Genomic DNA, 19,173 nt, shown 5'->3' on the forward strand with positions numbered 1-19,173 from the left:
GGGAAGTCACTCTGCTGGTCTCAAAGACTTGTTAATGGGCTGTAGGCAGTAAGGAAATTTAATTTTTCATTTGTGTTAGTTTCCCACATCACCATGGCAAGCACTTAAACCCCTTCCCTTTGCTCTTGGGCAGCCAGGAGTGTCCGAGGAATACCACACATATTCCACCTGGGAAAGGGGGTGTGTGCCAGCCTGTATTTTGCCCTGAGCTTCCCAAGCTCACTCATCACTGCCTCTGAATTTCCTGTCACGTGGGAGAAATAAACTCCTGTCTATTTAAGACAAGGAAGCAACATTTTTCTGCTATTTGCAATGAAACGAATTCCTAACTGACAATGAGAACAGCTTATATTAAATTTATGTCAGTGTTTGCTCTGTGCCAGGCACTTCACTCAGTATGGTATGTGCATTTTCCTGATTTTATCTCCATAAGAAAATCCTGTGAGGAAATTTAAGGTTTTGACCCAATTTTTACGGACATGCTAGTAGATGTAGAGAATTGACTTGCCCAAACTCAGACTCTACAGTAGAGCCAGGAGGAGTTAGCCCAGGCCCGACTCCGCAGCCTAAATATTAACCAGTAAAACAGAGACTGCGATTAGCCTGTGTCCTTAACAACAATGCATTGGGTTTTGAATTTTACCGAGGATGATGTTTCTATTTTAGAAAACAGATGATTTCATGGCCCAGGAATTCTGGTTGGGGGTAGATGAGCCCCCAAAATTATTTGCATTATGATGAATGCTAGGTTTGTTCAACTAATCTGTCTTGAATCTTTGAAAACCATTTTTTTCTCAACATTTAAGCATTATCACAAAATTACTATATTTCTCAAATAAATTAAATTGTAATTCCAAATGTAGTATCACGAATCTTAAACATCATAATCAAAAGATAACATAACACAAAAATTTATACTAAATAGAAAGTCTAAGATATCAGTGAAATAGGTTTAGTTATTTTAATTTTTTAAAGTTTATTTATTTATTTTGAGAGAGAGAGAGAGAGAGAGAGGGAGAGAGAAAGCAACAACGGGGGAGGAGCAGAGAGAGGGAGAGAGAGAATCCCAAGCAGTCTCTAAACTGTCAGTGTAGAGTCCAACGTGGGGCTCGAACTCACAAACCATGAGATTATGACCTGAGCCAAAACCAAGATCAGACGTTCAACCAACTGAGCCACAGAGGCGCCCCCTAGGTTTAATTTATTTAAAAAAAAATAGCTCTGTTCTTGGTTTTTATACCTCCATGGTTATTGTAGAATACATTAATTTTAATACCTTCTTATGTTTAATTAATATATATTTTGATATATTTAGGGATTGTAATATTACCCTATCAGAAGGTAAAAGACTATACAAGTTTAGACTAGCCAAAGTTACAGAGTCCTGGTAATTATTTGAGTTTCGGTTGAGCTTTTGGTCAGGACTTTTCATATATTTTTGTTATTTCCTCCAAGCTGATCTAAAGGCTCAGCTCAGCTGATTAAACTGAGTTTCTGTCTTAAGTTAAATATTTCTTGTTACAACAATAAAACATTTTAAGTTATGCCTTTTGCTTCAGGTTTGGTATTTCTTAAAATCTGGAAAGAAACAGCAGGTGTGTGTAGAACATGCATCTTCTGCTGGTATAACACATTTCATAGTCTCATCAGACGTTACTTAGAAAACACAAGTTCAAATATAAAATTAAAAGCCTTAAGACAGCGACACAGATCATTCGACCACGTGTGAAGCCCTGGCCAACTGCATGGGGTTCATACCCATGGGGCCCTGCCTGCAAATGGACTTTAGAAACTGGACTTTTTTAAATGGTGAAACTCCAGTAGCACTCTACTTACAAATGTGAAATGCGTCAAAAGTATTCCTTGACCTAAGGAATATTTTTTATCCTTCGTACCAAGTTTTATCTTTCACTTCTAATGACCACTCTTTAACATCATTATCCAAAAATGTTGAGCCATCCTGTTTCACCAGAATTGAAAATGCAACCTTTGATTCAATAAGTTCATTCAGCTACCTAAGCTTCCTTTGAGAGGATTAATCAGTGTAAGGGTGAGAGTTCACCAGTAAATGAGTCTGAGAGGTTTCACTTAGCTGAATTATAAATAGATTTGAAAGCTCTTGAAAGGTAGAGGAAAAAAAAAATCTATGATCCAGACAAAGGGATGTGTCAGGACAGATAAATAAACATGAGACAGTGAAAATACTCTGTGGATGTTACAGAATCATTGAGGCTGATGTCTGGGACAGACTCCTGAGACTCATGATGACCATTGAGAACTAAGAGTGTCTATTGCTACCCCTGTCTCCTTCTGCAGAGCCCTATCATAGATCACCTAATGACATGCCCAGAGTGCCATGAAAAACAAAGGCCAGTGGAGAAGACAGGGAAGTGGGGTTCAGTCTTCTAAAATGCTGAAATAGCCTTGAACCTTCAATTCCCAAAGGCTGCTTTCAAGTACAGGGCTCTTTCAGGCCTTAGGCACCCCTATCGGTCATAGGTATGCAAGTTTGGGGAGTCAGGACAGGTGGGTCTGTAAGCTATTATTGTTGTTGCCCAAAGATTATTTATTAGATTATTCCTAAGACACCAGAGACCACTGTGCTTAGATTCAGGAGAAATTTGTGTTTCTTACATGAAGTATACGTCAGCTAGCCTGTCTAACCTTGAAGGACGTAGTAATCCCATACTGCACAAGCAAAGTGAAGTCTGGAAATGAGGGCCTCTCTCCATGGAGATGTGTTATTACCACAGAAGAAAAGAGACCTTTCTAGTGTTGCTGTCTGAGAGCCAAGACATTATTTTTGAAAGGAACGTATGCTTCTTTAAAAAAAAATGCAAATGTGCATAATAGAATGAAATAAAAATAAATTCTCATCCCATCATGCTTAACTTACTCCTTAGAGGCAACCATTGTTAACAGCTGGTTTTAGTTTGCACACAAATGAAATCATACTTTGCCAATCCTGCAGCTTTTTTTATTCATTAGCAGAACGTCATGGCATTACAGCTTACCTCGTTTCTCATAGTACTGCACAGTAAGTCTGTGAATATACTAAACAACATTATGTAAATACAACTAAATTGATTTGTCCTTTTATTTCTGGATAAAACTTTCATTATTTCAATGAATATCCTTGACTTTTTTTTAAGTTTATTTATTTATTTATTTATTTAGAGAGAGCACAAGCAGGGGAGGGGCAGAGAGCGAGGGAGAGAGAATTCCAAGTAGGCTCTCTACTGTCAGTGTGGAGCCAGATGCAGGGATTGAACTTGTGAACTGCAACATCATGACTTGAGCCAAAGTCAGACGCTTGACCACCTGAGCCACCCAGGCGCCCCCGCATCCTTGACTTCTATCACTAAGGTCAAGGTTCATTTTTATGACTGAGTTGATTATCTGTCAGGATTGAGATGACTCTTTGCCACTTGGTCCAAAATTTTCTCCCTAACAGTGTTGACCTTTATCATGTTTGTTAATTAGTAAACATGGGTTAAGAGCCTTTTCTAGGTATAATGCCCTGCTAGTATTCACTAGGAAAGGTTAGTGATAATAATCACATTTAAATAACCACTCAATGCCAAATACCTCATTGGAGATTTTAATATTATTCTCTGCCAATCCCCTCAGTGCAGACTAAGACCAAGAAGGACTTGGGCAAGATGTGAGAGTCAGGGCTGAGAGCTGAATCCCTGTGGATCTAGCTGCTAGCTGGCCAGCAGTAGCTGGTCAATGCACAAATGACTGAAGTGCCCTTGAGGGTATGGCAGTTAGGTTGAGGAGCTTGTAAAATCCATAGTCTTGGAAGTGTAGAGCTGTGAGGACCTCAGTAGTTATTGTATGAGTGGAACATCTTGGAACCAGGTCCACAGTGGCAGTAAAGGGAGATCATGGAGCCACTTACTGACCTAGCAGGATCTAGAATTTTTTATGCTACAGCAACAAGACAGAAAGTGTTTAGAATATAGTGAAACAAAGTGTGAATTTAGTGCAGCATTGATTAGAAGTGGCATAACAGAATAAGGAGAAGAGGCTATTTCAGGAAAGATTTGTCTGTGTGGGAATGAGAGTTGAATCAGCATTGCAAAATATGTGTCTTTTGGCTGCTATCATGGTAGATAGCAGAGTGTGGTGGGGCAGCTGCAAGGACCTTTAGAATTTATCGAGTTCATGATAAGGAGGTGAAAACAACAATAATAACTGCCATTTGTTAAGCACTTACTGTATATCAAGCACCACGCTGAGCGCTCAACATACAATCTCCATCTTAACCCTCACAGTTACATTGCAAGGTAGGTATTATTACCCCCATTTTTTTGGATGAAGAAACAGAGTCACAGAAAGCTTAAGTAACTTTCTCAAGGAAATATTGGACTTTCATGAGCTAAAACTTTTACATATACTCTCTGTAGAAATAAATGGCTCCAGAGTCTGATGATTCTCACTGTATTTAAGCCCTGTGAGAAGGTATTAAAATGGAGCCCCATTGGAATTCTACCAAGTTGGCACCTCAGATTTGATCTGTAAATAAATGCATTGCCTAATAACATGAAGAGTGGATTCTTTTAGAGAGCTTATCAAAGACATTTGTCTTTTGTTCAAGAAAATTCTGTGTCTGTAGGTTAGAGGCTAGTAAAGTGGGCTCTAAGCTAAACCACCAGGGTTAGCTCTGCCACTCAAGCTGTGAGGTCTTGGGAAACTTAATCTTTCTATGCCTCATTTATGAAATGGTGACAATAAAAGAACTAACACCATAGGGTGATTGTGGTTGTTAAAATGAGATAGATAACCACTATGAAGAACAACCAGATCTGGGAAATAATGTGCAAGTGATATATTGGCTATTATTTTATTAAGCAAAATTCCTCTTACCTCACTATATAAATAAGAGTAGTGAAAGGTCCTAGTAGTGTTTTCCCCTGGGGAAGGGGTCAAATAGCACAAGTCCAGGGAGAGTAAAATGAAGGCAAACATTGGAACTTCAGCGTTCTGGAATTCATTCAACATCTGCCACTGGATGGAGATGTACTTGCTAGGAGGACCCATTTATGCAACTCCTGGCAGTGAGTGCCTTCTTAAATTTTGTGCCGTAGGCCCCTCTCTGGTCCCAGGCCTTCCCTGCAGGCTGAAACAGGTAACTCCTATAGAAGAGCTCCAGAACTCTTCAGGGCTGCTTTCTATTTTTGCTTTATGTGTCCAAGTACAAAATCTCAAATCCAAATTCTAAAGCTCAAATCAAAGTCTTATTTAAAAGTGTTTCCCTGCCTCCATCCTTCTACTTAACTTGTCAAGTACTTAATAGCCCTGTGTTTCATGAAATGATTCCCTCGACTCAGCACACCTGGATGGATGTTTCTGTCTCTAGGAGGGCAGAGCTGTGCCCAGGAGGCTCCCTGTAAATACTGCTGGCTCAGTTCAGGCAGTGACAGAGCTAATCACACTGCCAGGAATGAAGTTTACAATAATCCCATGTCTTGCCTGGTCCCGGGAGTTTTCTGGCCCTTTTCCATTGGCACTTTGTGCTGTGATCTCTCCAACTCATTTGGACTTTGTTCATTTTCTCAGACCACCTATCCACTGCTCGTTGTATAAAATGAGTTAGTTGTTCTTTATCTACTTTTACCCTTTTCCTTTAAGCTTTAAACAGATGCTTTTGACCTCTGTCTAAAGTTTGCCCAGGGTTTCAGTGTTTGAGTTTCTGCTCTTAGTTATACTTTTATTTCTTTACCAAATGGATCATTGCATCCTCAAGAAGCCATGCCTAGGGTTGAGCACTCTGGTTTTGCATTTGCCACCCATCCAACATGGGTTGGGTCCATGGCCTATGGGTGGTCTCATTGAGCCCTAAGCTGGTCTTACCATGAGGAAATTCAAGGATTTCCCCCAATAAACAGCTCCAAAAGGGGTTACCCCCTAGAAAGACCTTTCTGAAAAAGAAATTCTCAAGTTTTTCATTTGAAAAAAAAACAACAAGATGTAATATTCAAAAGAAAATTGCTATTTGAATTCTTCTTATACATGTATTACCTATTAAAAATCTTAAGGCAATTTATATTTTAAAAGTTATCTATCTTTCTGATAACTGTAGTTACCTGTGTATAGGTACATATTTTATTTAGTAAATCTTTAGAACCATTCCTGTGCTGGAAATCACCCTATCCGCATTCACAAGGGAGTAGAAAATTCAACCCTAGAATGCGTTCATTGTAGGACCCAGCATGATGAGATAGACCATTATGGTAAACCATTATAGGCTTCAGCTTCAGCATAAAAAAAAAAATCAGACTTTCTGTTTCTCTGTGTCTATAAATCTGTGTCCAAGGACTTCTCGGATTTGAGGAGAATAAAGAAAGGTATTTGTTGGGGGTGGGGTCATGATTGTGGCAGTGGTGTTAAGTACGGAGTTGGCCCACTAGGAGGGGACTCCCTCTTCCCTAGAGGTCCACTTACTTCGCAGCAAGTAGTGGGCAGGTGTCATGCTTGTCTGGAGTCATACAGCACTGGTTGCTAATATTTCTCTTCTAGGTTAACCCCAGAAGCGCTGCGTCTTATTTTTACAAGCCCAGTTCAGTGTTGGATTGAAAAAGATCTCATCATTTGTAACGAAGGGTTACAATCTTCCCAATTTAATTTGTTGTAAAACCCTTTAACTGGATAAAGAAAAAAGCCTACATTTCAGCATGCATCACAGAAAGGTGAAAGATGGGAATTTCCAGATGAACAACACTTGGGGGCATTGTATGTACAAAAGAATCCTGCAGGAAGGGTGCTGAGCTAAAAATGCTAACTTGCAAGGATTTGTTTCTTTTTCACTCCAGCACATCCTTGTGAGCTCTACTGCCGACCCATAGATGGCCAGTTTTCCGAGAAAATGCTGGATGCTGTCATTGATGGTACCCCTTGCTTTGAAGGCGGCAACAGCAGAAATGTCTGTATTAATGGCATATGTAAGGTATTGGGTATGTTTCCTTCATCTACAACTTTATAAAATCATGATTTTTATTAACTTAGGAAGTCAGATGTTCTAAGCTTTTGCTTTCATGATAATTGCACGTGGTCTGGCTTTTATATATGGTCTATGAGATAAGACTTGTTCATCAGGGTCAACAATTTGAAATTGAAAACTTTCCCTCCTGCTGTGGTCTTTCTTACTTGACTTGTTGATGTGCTCTGTGATATTATTTTAGGCATAGAGTAAGGCCAAACCGAAGAAGAACCAAATTCAAGGAAGAATTATTAGGAAAGGCAACCCTGATTATTTGACTGGTATTAAATCATTCATTTGGTGGTGCTTGGGTGGCTTAGTCAGTTAAGCGGCTGACTTCGATCCAGGTCATGATCTCGAGGTTCATGGGTTTGAACCCCTCATCAGGCTCTGTGCTGACAGCTCAGAGCCTGGAGCCTGCTTCAGATTCTGTCTCCCTCTCTCTCTCTCAGAAACAAACATCAAAAAAAAATTTTTTTAATTATTCATTGGTTACTTGCCAGCAGAGTACTTAAACTTGAGAAAAAAGCTGAAATTAACAATGGTTTGTATAGTGTTTTGCACAAAGTATTTTTACATTGATTGCCAACATGGTCTTCTCAGGAAGAGACATGGCATGACAGGTAGTTTTAAGCCAAGTTTTATGATTTCTGTTTAACTTTTCCACACTGACTCCATTTTCAACTCCACCTTTTTATAAATTACTGAGACCTGATTTGTCAATGCTTTTATCTGTGCAACCATTGAAGAATTCCTTTCCAGTGCTCGCGGTCTGGTTTGCAAAGAACTGATGAACAAGTTTTGTGATCCAACACCCAGGCATAAATCTCAGTTTAAAGAAAAGGTGTTTTTAATCAGTGAAAGAAAAGTTATAAAGTTCTAATTAACTGTTCGTAAAGCATAATGCTTAGTTCTCAGGCTCCAGAATATGAACTTAATACCATTGTTTACCAGCTGTATAACTCTATACATTTTGCTGAGACTCAGTTTCTTTTTCTTAAAATTGGGATGTTAATGTATCCTCCTCATTGGTGTCAAGAAGAATAAAGACATATATTTTAAGCCCCTAACAGAGCCCCTGACATACAATAAACTCTTAATGCATTTTATTTGTTTTTGCCAATGTTTATCATAATTTTTTTCCCCACTGGACTGAGTTGCTGCCATGGAAAGCCCTTGCCCATGAATGTTCAGGACCCTGGGAAGATACATTTATTACCTTCAAGTTGCCTATTGACTTATTCCAGTAGGGACCAAAGCATAAGAGGCAACATGATGATTCCCAGGAATGAATGAGCTGAAAGGAAGTCACAGTCATACTCTACATTGGAAGGAGCTCACGTGAAATTCTTCTTCACACTCATTAGGAATTATCACTGTAGCTACAAAGAGCCAAAAGTAATCAATATATATGTATTTGGGTTAGATCTATTCTCCATGGTGGGGAAAGGTTTGTCTAGCTAATTCGGGCCAAAACAGCCCCATCACAGTCCAAAGCAGTGGTTCTCAGGCTTGGCTGCCTATTAGAATCATCTGAAGACCCTTTAAAAACTAGTGATGTCTGGACTCTATCTCAAACCTAATGATTCAGAACCTCTGGGATTCAGGGCCTGGGCATTGACATTTTAAAAACTTCCCAGGTAATTGCCACATGGAGCTAGGGCTGAGAACTTTAATCACCAAGAATGAATGTGATACTAAAATTATCTGTTAGACCTAAACATGTTTGCAAGCAGAGAGACAATATCTTTAGCACAGCATGGGAAACACAGGTGTTTTGAACAAAACATAAGGGGGTCTTGGGTGCCTCTCTTGACACCAATTAAATCAACTTAATAGAATAAGCTGGAGTCTCTCAGCTTGACTTACTCTTTTTGGAAATCAGGGCTTTTTAGAAGCTATAATTACCCACTTTCTCTCTTTACCACACTGAACAAGTTTTTAAGCTGAAAGATTATGTCAAATCAAATTTACCTTAATAGCCTGAAAACAATTTACCTTGCAAGGATCCAGGTTGTGGTTATTTTCAGCTCTGTTAGTCTTCTTATTTAATTAGTACAGTTTTTTCAAAGGGAATTGAACATATATTGAAATAAAAAGATACACCATCAGAAAAAAATATATGCAGGGTCTAATAATCTATCTTCTTTGTGAATATGAAAATGTTTGCTTATATTCATATATTCAGCTGTCTATTTTGCAGTTATAATATTTGCCAGCATTTTGGCCTGTTAGATTTGCAGATTCTCTTGTTAAGGGAATTAGTCTTGATCAGGACTGAGTTTGTTCTAGGAGTAACTATGCCTCTTCCCCATTGTTTTTAAAGTTTTTATTAATTTGTTTTGAGAGAGAGATTGAGAGCATGAGCGGGGATGGAGCAGAGAAGGGGAGACAGAATCCCAAGCAGGCTCCGTGCTATCAGCACAGAGCCTGAACCAGGGCTCAATCCCATGAACTGTGAGCTTATGACCTGAGCCAAAATCAAGAGTGGCACTCTTAACCAACTGAACCACCTGGGCACCCCAGCCCCTTCCCCATTTTTAAAAAGCTTACAGTAAACTTTTCAACTTGTTTATCAAAGATATGAATTTAAACTTAGACCTTTCAGAGTATCTCCTGTCTTTAATCACAGGCATGACAGGGAATAAGCTTTTAAACACAGGGGCAGATGGTCCCATGCTTGCCCCCAGCTTGCCTGGCTGTGCAGCTTCACCTACTATCTTAGGGCAGTCTGCTAGTCTTCAGTTCTCACCCGTTTCTCCTGGGAACCAGTTCTTGAACTTCAGTTTCTTCTCTTTCCTCTCTCCCAGTCAGTATAGCTCTGGGTTAACTTCCTTCCTAAGCAGCCCAGGTCTCCTGATCTATCACATCAGAAATCCTGAGACTTCTCCTCTTAGGTTTTCATCACCTTTCACCCTGGACCTTGGATCTGTTCAACCCTGCTTTGCTCTTATGATCAGACTACTGCACACTTCTTTTTGTTAAGTTTATTTATTTATTTTGAGAGAGAGAGGGAGAGAACGTGGCAGGGGGTCAGAGAGAGAAGGAAAGAAGATCCCAAGTGTGGAGCTTTCAAACTCATGAACCACGAGATGATGATCTGAGTTGAAATCAAGAGTCGGACATTTAACCAACTGAACCGCCCAAGAGCCCTCAAACTACTGAACACTTCTTAAAATAAACATTCAACTTTGTGACTTTGTGCCTTAAAGTCAGTGGTCTTCAATCCCAACCGAGTCTTCCACCTTACCTGACAGTCTTTCTACCTGTCCTCAGTGATCTCCCTCTCTCATTTCTCTCAGTAACTGTCCTGAACTTTCTTTGCTCTCTCTTAAGGCCATTTTGGCCGTTTCAGCGATTTGCTGAACATCCCCATATCAGTTTCTCCGGGCCAGATCTCCCTCCAGAACGCCAGATCCTAACCCTCAAAAATTATGATGAGGACAGCATTATTGCTACTGTCCCTTTTATCAAATGACAGTATCGTTTACCTGTTCTTTTCAGTCAAGCCTAAATCTGCCCTGTCATTACACTTAAAGTTTCACAGGCTGGGAATGAGTCTCATCTTCGAACCAGACATACTTTCAATCTCTACCTTTGCCACAGGGCTGTAGAAAGCAGTGATGACATTCCAGGTGGATTAGGTAATTGAAATTGGTATTTCAGTTCTCAGTCACTTGAGAATTTACAAAGTAAAACAGTGTTAACCGTAAGCAAAATATGAGAATTGCTAAGAATACATTTTATTTATTCCCTAATAGGGCTGGAGGTGTGGGTGAAAGACTGGAACCTGATTTCTCTAAATAACATTCAAGATAGTACGCTCCTCAGCCCAAACGATGGGGTTAAGAATTGATGATATGCTTCTGCACAGAAAGGACGTAATAATCAGAATAAAAAAGGCAACCTATAGGGGCGCCTGGGTGGCTCAGTGGGTTAAATGTCCAACTTTGGCTCAGGTCATGATCTCATGGCTTGTGAGTCTGAGCCCCGTGTCGGGCTCTGTGCTGACAGCTCAGAGCCTGGAGCCTGTTTCAGATTCTGTGTCTCCCTCTTTTTCTGGCCTTCTCCCTCTCCCACTCTGCCTATCTCTCTTTAAAAAATAAATACACATTAAAAAAAGGCAACCTACAGAATGGAAGAAAATATTTGCAAACCATACATATAATAAGGGGTTAATATCTAAAATGTGTAAGAAATTCCTACAACTCAATAGCAGAAAATCAAATACACCAATTTAAGAAATGAGTGAAGGACTTGAATAGATATTTCTACAGAGAAGATACATAAATGGCCAACAGGTATATGAAAAGGTGCTCAACATCATTAAACATCAGATAAATACAAATCAAACCCACAATAAGATATCACCTCACACTTGTTAGGATGGCTAATATAAAAAAAACAAAAGATAAGCATTGATGAGGATGTGAAGAAATTGGGACCCTTGTATACTGTTGGTGGGATTGTACAACCATGCAGCCATTACAGAAAATAGTGTAGAGGAGGTTTTCTCAAAAAATTAAAACTAGAAGTATCATATGACCCAGAAATGGGATTTCTGGGTGTGTATCCAAAAGAATTGCAATCAAGATATTGAAGAAATACCTGTACTCACATGTACTCAGCATTATTTACAACAGCTAAGATATGGAAACAACCCAAATGTCCATCAACAGATGAGTGGACAAAGAAAATGTGGTCTATCCCATGTTGTATACATACTTTGGAACATTATTCAGCTTTCCAAAAAAAAGTGAAACCTGCACATGTGACAACATGTGCCTGGAGGACATGATGCTCAATGAAACAAACCAGTCACAGGACAAATGCCACATGATTCCACTGTGGGAATCTAAAATAGACTCATAGAAGCTGAGAATAAAACAGGGATTGCCAACGGCTGAGAGGAAGGAACCATGGAGAGTTGCTATTCAATGGGTACGAAGTTTCAGTTATGCAAGATGCAAAGTCCTAGACATCTGCTGTATATGTGATGCCTATGGTTGACATGCTATATTGTGCACTTAAAAATCTGTTGAGGGGATAGACCCTCTCACTGGCCAAGTTTTCTTACCACACATGCACAGAAAGAGTCATAAAGAAACTTTTGGAGGGGACGGATATGCCTGTTACCTTGATTATAGGGATAGTTTCAGCGGTGTTTGTGTAAGTCCAAACTTACCAAGTTGTTTACATTAAAGATGTGCAGTATTTTATGTATCTGCTATACCTCAATAAAGCTGTTTATTTATTTAATTAATTAATTCATTTATTTTGAGAAAGAGAGAGAGTGTGAGACAGCATGAGCAGGGGATGGGCAGAGAGAGAGGGAGAGAGAGAATTTCGAGCAGGTTCTGCACTGCCAGCACAGAGCCCAATGCAGGGCTCAATTCCAGGAACTGTGAGATCATGACCTGAGCCAAAATCAAGAGTCGTTCACTGAACTAATTGAGCCACCCAGGCACCCCGAAACTGTTTTTTAATGTTTATTTATTTTTGAGAGAGAGAGAAAGAGAGAAAGAGAGAGAGAGAGGCACAGAGAGAGAGGAAGACAGAATCTGAAGCAGGCTCCAGGCTCTGAGCTGTCCGCACAGAGCCCAACACAGGGGATGGGACCCACAAACCGTGAGATCATGACCCAAGACAAAGTTGGATGCTTAACTAACTGAGCCACCCAAGTGCCCCAAAAGCTGTTTTTTAAAGAAAGGAATTATGGGAAATCAATTTTTTTTTTTTTCAAAAATGTTGCCCATTGGAGGGGCTGTCTGGCATGCTAGGAGTCACATTAGAGGAGAGTCTTGCTGGAGTCATTGTCCACATTTGTTAGCAGCAGGAGAGCCACCACTGATTCTACTGAAGACAGAAAGACAATATTGTTGTGGGCCCTTTTGCCAGAGCACATGGCATGAAAAATCACAGTGAAGTCTGTTTATTTTCCCTGAGATCCCCTGTGTTTTATGTGGGGCAAGGAAGCCTGACTTATGCCCTCCTAGGCTTTCTGTTACACACTTATTCAGTGTTGATTATGCTGCGTGCAGCTGATGGGCGAAGTATTTGGGGTGAAGACTCTACAAGAATGCATTGAATATTCTATGGGACATATTCTGTGAGACACTTGACTTGCTGGGTCTCCCATCTCCCACCCCCACCTCCACTCCCAAGTATGCAGGCAAATATTGCTGGAGAGGAAAGATGGGCTCAAGTGTTTGTTTTTCTGGTTTTCTTTCCTTTATTCTTCACATTCTTATCTATCCCTGTTTGGCAGAGATTTAAAAAGAACACTTTAAAATTACTTTGTCTCAGAGTAAGTTTCCCTGGCTCTTCCCTAATCAGTGAAGGAATGAAAGTCTCTGGGCGTATTATTTGTAAAAGTCAGCTTATTACAGGACCCTCCAGCTTGATGTACCTATATCGCTTGTGAAAGGTTGACATTTTATTCATGACCACTGAGTATACATCCATAAAATTCCTTTTTTTCCCCACTCTGATTGGCATGATTAATTTTTTTAATCTCTTAGCACTTTGTTTTTTCCCAACGGGTCAGGTAGCACAGTCCTTGGACCTGAAGAGACAATTAGTTTGAGGAATGGAGTTATTTTCTGTCACTGGCCATTAATCCTCTGTTCAGCTGGTGGAGGGAGGGTTATATTTAAAAACCCAAACTGTTCTTCCCTTCAGTCGATTTGAGATGGCTTTAAAAATGACAGGAAATGTGATGAGCACCAGCGGATGTATGGAAGTGCTGAATCACTATATTGTACACCTGAAACTAATTTAATGCCGTATGTTACCTCGCTGGAATTAAAATAGACACTTAAAAAAATAAATAAAACAAGAAAGGGAGTTGTCTTTGAGGAAGAAAAAAACTACCTATGCACAATTCTTCACAAACAGAGAAGAACAATCTGACTAGTAGAATATGGTACCGTTTCCCCTCTCTCTTTTACCAGAGAGCAAACAACAAAGACCTTCAACTTAGACACTTTCTATCTAAGTGTCATGATGTTTTGGTACCTGATGATATATGATGAACACGCCTTTTCCAGCGTGGGGATTTTAGGATGGGAAAGAGTGGGCCATAATGATGGGCTGAGGAGAAGGATCCATGGAGAGGGAAGGAAGGTGACTGAGAAGGGCCGGCAGGCAGAACACTAGGAAGGGATCAGGTCCAGAGCACACGGGTAAATTCAGTCTCAGCTCACAGGAGAAAGCTCTCAATGGCTGGGATATGGCAATGTGTAAAGTGCATTGGGGGCTGGGGTGATAGGAGGCTCAAAAGAATCTGATGATGGTCAACAGGCACGGATTTCATCCCTCGTGGGACTCAATAAGTCTCAGCATTGAGCCAGATCGTCCTCCATGGCTGCTGGTTCACCTGCTGTGCTCAGACAGAAGCAGGGATAACCTCAGTGAGAAATCTAAAGGGACTGAACATTATAGGTGGGATAATTACATCATCCCTGGAAACTCTCATTAGAGAGGAAGGGGAATGAGGTTTGTACATAGGAAGGGGATTTAACTACACCATCAACTCTGATTCCAAGACATTTTCAATGTTGAATTTTTGAAACTGTGTTCAATTCTGCCTGTGACTCAGGGGAAATTGGAGACCCACTCAGTGGGTACCTCTTTCCCCTCTAACCGTCCTTTACCATCTGTGGATGCTTTGGATGCTCCTCTGGCTGTCACCAGGAAGAGGAACTGTTGTTCTTGCATCTGCATGGTTCTTGCATTTGGATGGTAAAGGTATATCCTTTACCATCAGTGGATGCTTTGGATGCTCCTGTGGCTGCCACCAGGAAAAGGAACTATTGTTCTTGCATCTGTCCCCAGCCCCGATCTCATCAAGAGCAAAGGGGGAAAGGAGAAGTCAGATGTCCAAGGCAGGTGTGACGTTCCGTGTCTATGTCAGTCACCCTCAGCCTCTCTTTCCCACAGATGGTTGGCTGTGACTATGAGATCGGCTCCAATGCCACGGAGGATCGCTGCGGTGTGTGCCTTGGGGATGGCTCTGCCTGCCAGACTGTGAAGAAGATGTTTAAACAGAAAGAAGGATCTGGTAACAAACAAATAATTGAAGTGGCAGGGGACTGAGAATACAGGGCAAGATTGATCACTATGTTTTAAAAGCCGATTGTAGCTTTCAAAGAACTCAACATGGATATAGCCCTCACTACAAAGGGAAAAGGGCTCCTTGACAGTTTTAGGACAGGAGTTGATGGCTAGGCAATTACAGGAAACCTCTCAGCACACAGGGATCTAAAGTGACCTGGGGGCTGTCCCCAGGAACAGGAATGAGTATGATCCCTGTGACAGCATCCAGGACTGAAGGCCAATGGCTTAGGAACAGATCTTGAACCGGGGGGAGAGAGAGAGATCAGAAGGTGCTGGGAAGGGTGCAGACACAAGGCAGGCTCTAAGAGAGAGAGCAGAGAAGCCCAGTAGTGGGCTTAATGGCGGAAGTCTCGGAGTGTACCTTCAGGGCCAAAGGAGAGGCAAGGCAAGGTCACTTCAGCTTGCTCTTCTTCCCCATTTCTCCCTGGAAGGGGTTCCTACCCACTGGTGCCCTATGGCTCTCCAGGTGCTTGCTGCTACCTGATGTCCCCTCCTTACCCACACCCTGCTGTTCCTTTCCCATGATGACCTTTCACAAGGTTTCTTCTTTGTGCAGCTCTGGGCTGCTAATAATCCTTGGGAATGAAGAGCTTACCCTCACCCCAAGTCAGCTATGGGACCTGCATATTTGTTTTCAGTTAAGCTGGTCCCATGGCACCATCAGTGATTTGTATATAGCTGAAGGGGTCTTGGGAAGGTCTAAGTTAGGCCCAGAGATGATGAAGACAACTCAGAGTATCATAGCTCAGGCTCCCACAGAAATACACTAAGATAAGAATTTGATACAAACAGTTTATTTGAGGGTTGGAGGATCCTGGAAAATGCCAGTAGGGCATGCAGGAAATAGAACGGGGAAAGGAGGAGAGTCAAGAAAGGGTGTGTCAGTAAGCCAGTGACCATTACGAAGGACCCAGTATAGAATCGTATGTGAGATGGGGCGCCTGGGTGGCTCAGTCAGTTGGGTGTCTGACTTCAGCTCAGGTCACGGTCTCACTGTCTCTGAGTTTGAGCCCCGCTTAGGGCTCTGTGTTGACAGCTCAGAGCCTGAATCCTGCTTCAGATTCTGTGTCTCCCTCTCTTTCTCTGCCCCTCCCCTGTTCACGCTCTGTCTCTCCCTCTCCCTCAAAACTAAATAAAGATTAAAAAAAAATTGTATATGAGAGTTTTCCCACCCAAGGGGTAAGGGAGCTGAGACAATGTATGCCAGCTCCCACTGGTCACTGCTCAAGGCTACTTTGGGGAGGGGACAGTTAGGTTGTTAATTCTCTGGATTCCAAAGAAATCTGGGTGCTGGGAGTAGGGAGTCCAGTGTGCATTACCCAGGTAGGTCCTGAGAAGAGAAGGGCACCCTGGGAATGACACCCAGGGTGGGAAATGACAGGGACTCCCAGATGTAGTGGGTCACCCTTTTCCTGGGGCCCAAAAAAACAATGCGTCCCTTTTAGACATGTTCACCACCCAGGATGAAGTAACTGAGTATGCCCTCAAGTATCAGGTGCATTGACTAAATACTTTATTGGTCCTTAGTACACATAACAGTGGATGACCCAAATGTGTTTAATTTCTACACCTATTTTTTTGATCTTTGACTATTGAATTAATAAAGTTAAATTGTAAAGTGAAATGCTTGTCTTGCCCTTTAGAATTATCACTGAAGGATTATATTTTATGTCTATTTGATGGCTTTATTATGCATGAAATGTATCCTTTGCATTACTTATTAAGAATGTGAATAATAACCCAGTAGGTCTTAGGCTTATGATCAAGCATCCTATGATAGGTAATATTTATTCAATCTTGTAAAGCTGTTACATAAGTATTTTCCAGTATTTAGATGTGACCTTATTTACTTGGATTATAAAATAACCCTTCAAATCATGTTTCAACACTTAACCTCAGTATTATTTCTTTGCCTGTAGAGGCTCATATCTTTGGCTTCAGATATGCTGTGATCCTAACAGTATGGTAACTCCTTTGAAAAGCAGAGCTTTCATTCTTGAATCTCCACCACTTAACCTTTTAAGTAAGCCCTTAGGAAATCAAGCTTTAGTTCTGGGTTTTTATCATCTCTACTCTGGTTTCTTAGGAGAAAGGATCAGAAGCATCTTGAGCCTCCCTGCCCCCCCCACACCTGCCTTAGAGACCTTGATACCGCTGGCCATGTGCCTACCACTGAGCATTTGGCATCCCTTGTGACTTTGGTTTTCATTTCTCCTTCTCTCATTTGCTTCCCTGAGGACTTCTGATGGCTCTTGGCACCCAGGGAGGTGTGTCCACTTTGTTTTTTTTTAATGTTTTATTTATTTTTGAGAGAGAGAGAGAGAGAGTATGAGCGGGGGAAGAACAGAGAGAGGGAGACACAGAATCTGAAACAGACTTCAGTCTCCGAGCTGTCAGCACAGAGACCGACATGGGACTCGAACTCACAAACCGTGAGATCATGACGTGAGCCAAAGTCAGGCACTTAGCCAACCGAGCCACCCAGGAGCCCCTGTCCACTTTAGATTGTACATATCCTGACATGGCTTCCAAGCCCTCTAGCACTGCTACCCCCAGCACAGTAGGGAAATCCAGCCAGATCTCACTCTGGACTCTGTCGACACCCAGCTGGGTGGTGGTCTGTGTTCCTTATACCCACCAGGCATTCCGCAAGTCCCACCTTTGCTGTGTGCCCAATAAAGCTAGATACATCATAAAGACCCTGGCTGCCACCACCCCACCTTGGGAATGAAACCACAAAGTGATGGCAAAACTCTGTGAAATGGAGTTAGATTGCATTGGGCAGATTGATTCATCCAAGGGCCAAAGTCAAAAGAGGGAATTTAACAACCTCTTTTTGAAGACAACCAAGGTATAGTTAGTTGTTTTCTGTGCTTACTTACATGCTGTCTTGTATTGCTGCCTTACTTCTGCTTCTGTTGTATTCTTTCTTTCTAGTGCAGTTATAAACTGAGGGATGAATCATCTTTTAGGCTCTATCACCACCCTGCCTAACCCCATGTCAACAAACATAATTTCTATCTATAGGAGGTATTCAGTAAGCGCTTATATAAATTCAAATGAAAAATGCTTTTCTTAAGGTTGGTTGCATGACAATAAAGGAGACCACATCATTAACAGTTATGCTGATGGAATATCTGAATCAGATATTTTCCCTCCGTGATACCCTGCCTGTGGGCCTTTTCGGTTTAGCTGTAGCTCTTTTTTTTTTTCTTTTTCTTTTTTTTTTTTTTTTTTACATGACTTGGTACAATATTGCATGTGTAATATTGTAAACCACTATTGTAATATTGGGTTTTTGTCACTTTCTGATTCTGGCCCACAGACCTAAATCTCAGAATCCTTCCCTTCTTATGAATATCCTGAAGTATTCTTTTCTCCTTGTCTCTCCACCCAGAACTGTGGAGAACTTTGGTGGCTGGCAGTGATTGGCTTGGGGCGTTCCCATTGTAACTTCATCTCTCTGGTCAGGAAGGCATCCCATTTGCCTTCAAGAATTTGTGACACGTGGTGAGCCCTTATGGAGGATTATTCCCAGAGCAAGTATATATCTGCAGTCAGTTACATGGGAGCTGTGGTTGGAAATGGCTTTACACTTAGGCATCAAATCTCCAGAGGCTTGTTACAGGCTCTTGTCACAACCATGATCTTGAGAGAAAGCCCAGCGTCTCCTTTCTGAGAGAAGTAAGCAACTATCAGACAACACCAGAAAAACGATGAACTCGGGCAACAGGTACAACTAGCACTTGAGGCAAGATCATCTCTGTGACTAGAAAGTGATGTGAATATGTAGTCAGTCACCTAGAAGAATTCAGAAATCTTTCAAACTTTGCATGGCCTAACTGATCCATGTGTCTGCCTGTGTTCTCCTCCCTTTTTGCTTTACTTTGGCTCATAGATTTCTTTTAACAGAGTAGGTTTAAAACGAAGTGGAGAAGGTCTGCATTAGAGATGCTCATCATGAACGGACCCATCGTCTCCTCCTCTATGGCTGCTGCTGCCTTTGACTATGGAGATATGAAATATTAGCCCTATCCTTTTTTGTGAAGGAAAGAAAGACAATGATGGAT

The 19,173-nt window shown here is 41.3% G+C and overlaps 1 protein-coding gene across 2 annotated transcripts in view; it reads left to right on the forward strand.

Moving 5' to 3' along the window:
• ADAMTS12 (ADAM metallopeptidase with thrombospondin type 1 motif 12) overlaps window positions 1–19,173 on the forward strand; it is a 325,208-nt gene that overhangs the window by 231,294 nt on the left and 74,741 nt on the right. For both annotated transcript variants that reach the window (XM_053201656.1, XM_027075102.2), the window contains 2 exons: window positions 6,819–6,952; window positions 14,927–15,047. In XM_053201656.1, the coding sequence (XP_053057631.1) occupies window positions 6,819–6,952; window positions 14,927–15,047 (255 nt within the window). The remainder of the gene's footprint in view (window positions 1–6,818; window positions 6,953–14,926; window positions 15,048–19,173) is intronic.

Source organism: Acinonyx jubatus, chromosome A1 (genome assembly GCF_027475565.1).
Source record: "Acinonyx jubatus isolate Ajub_Pintada_27869175 chromosome A1, VMU_Ajub_asm_v1.0, whole genome shotgun sequence".
Lineage (NCBI taxonomy): Eukaryota > Metazoa > Chordata > Mammalia > Carnivora > Felidae > Acinonyx > Acinonyx jubatus.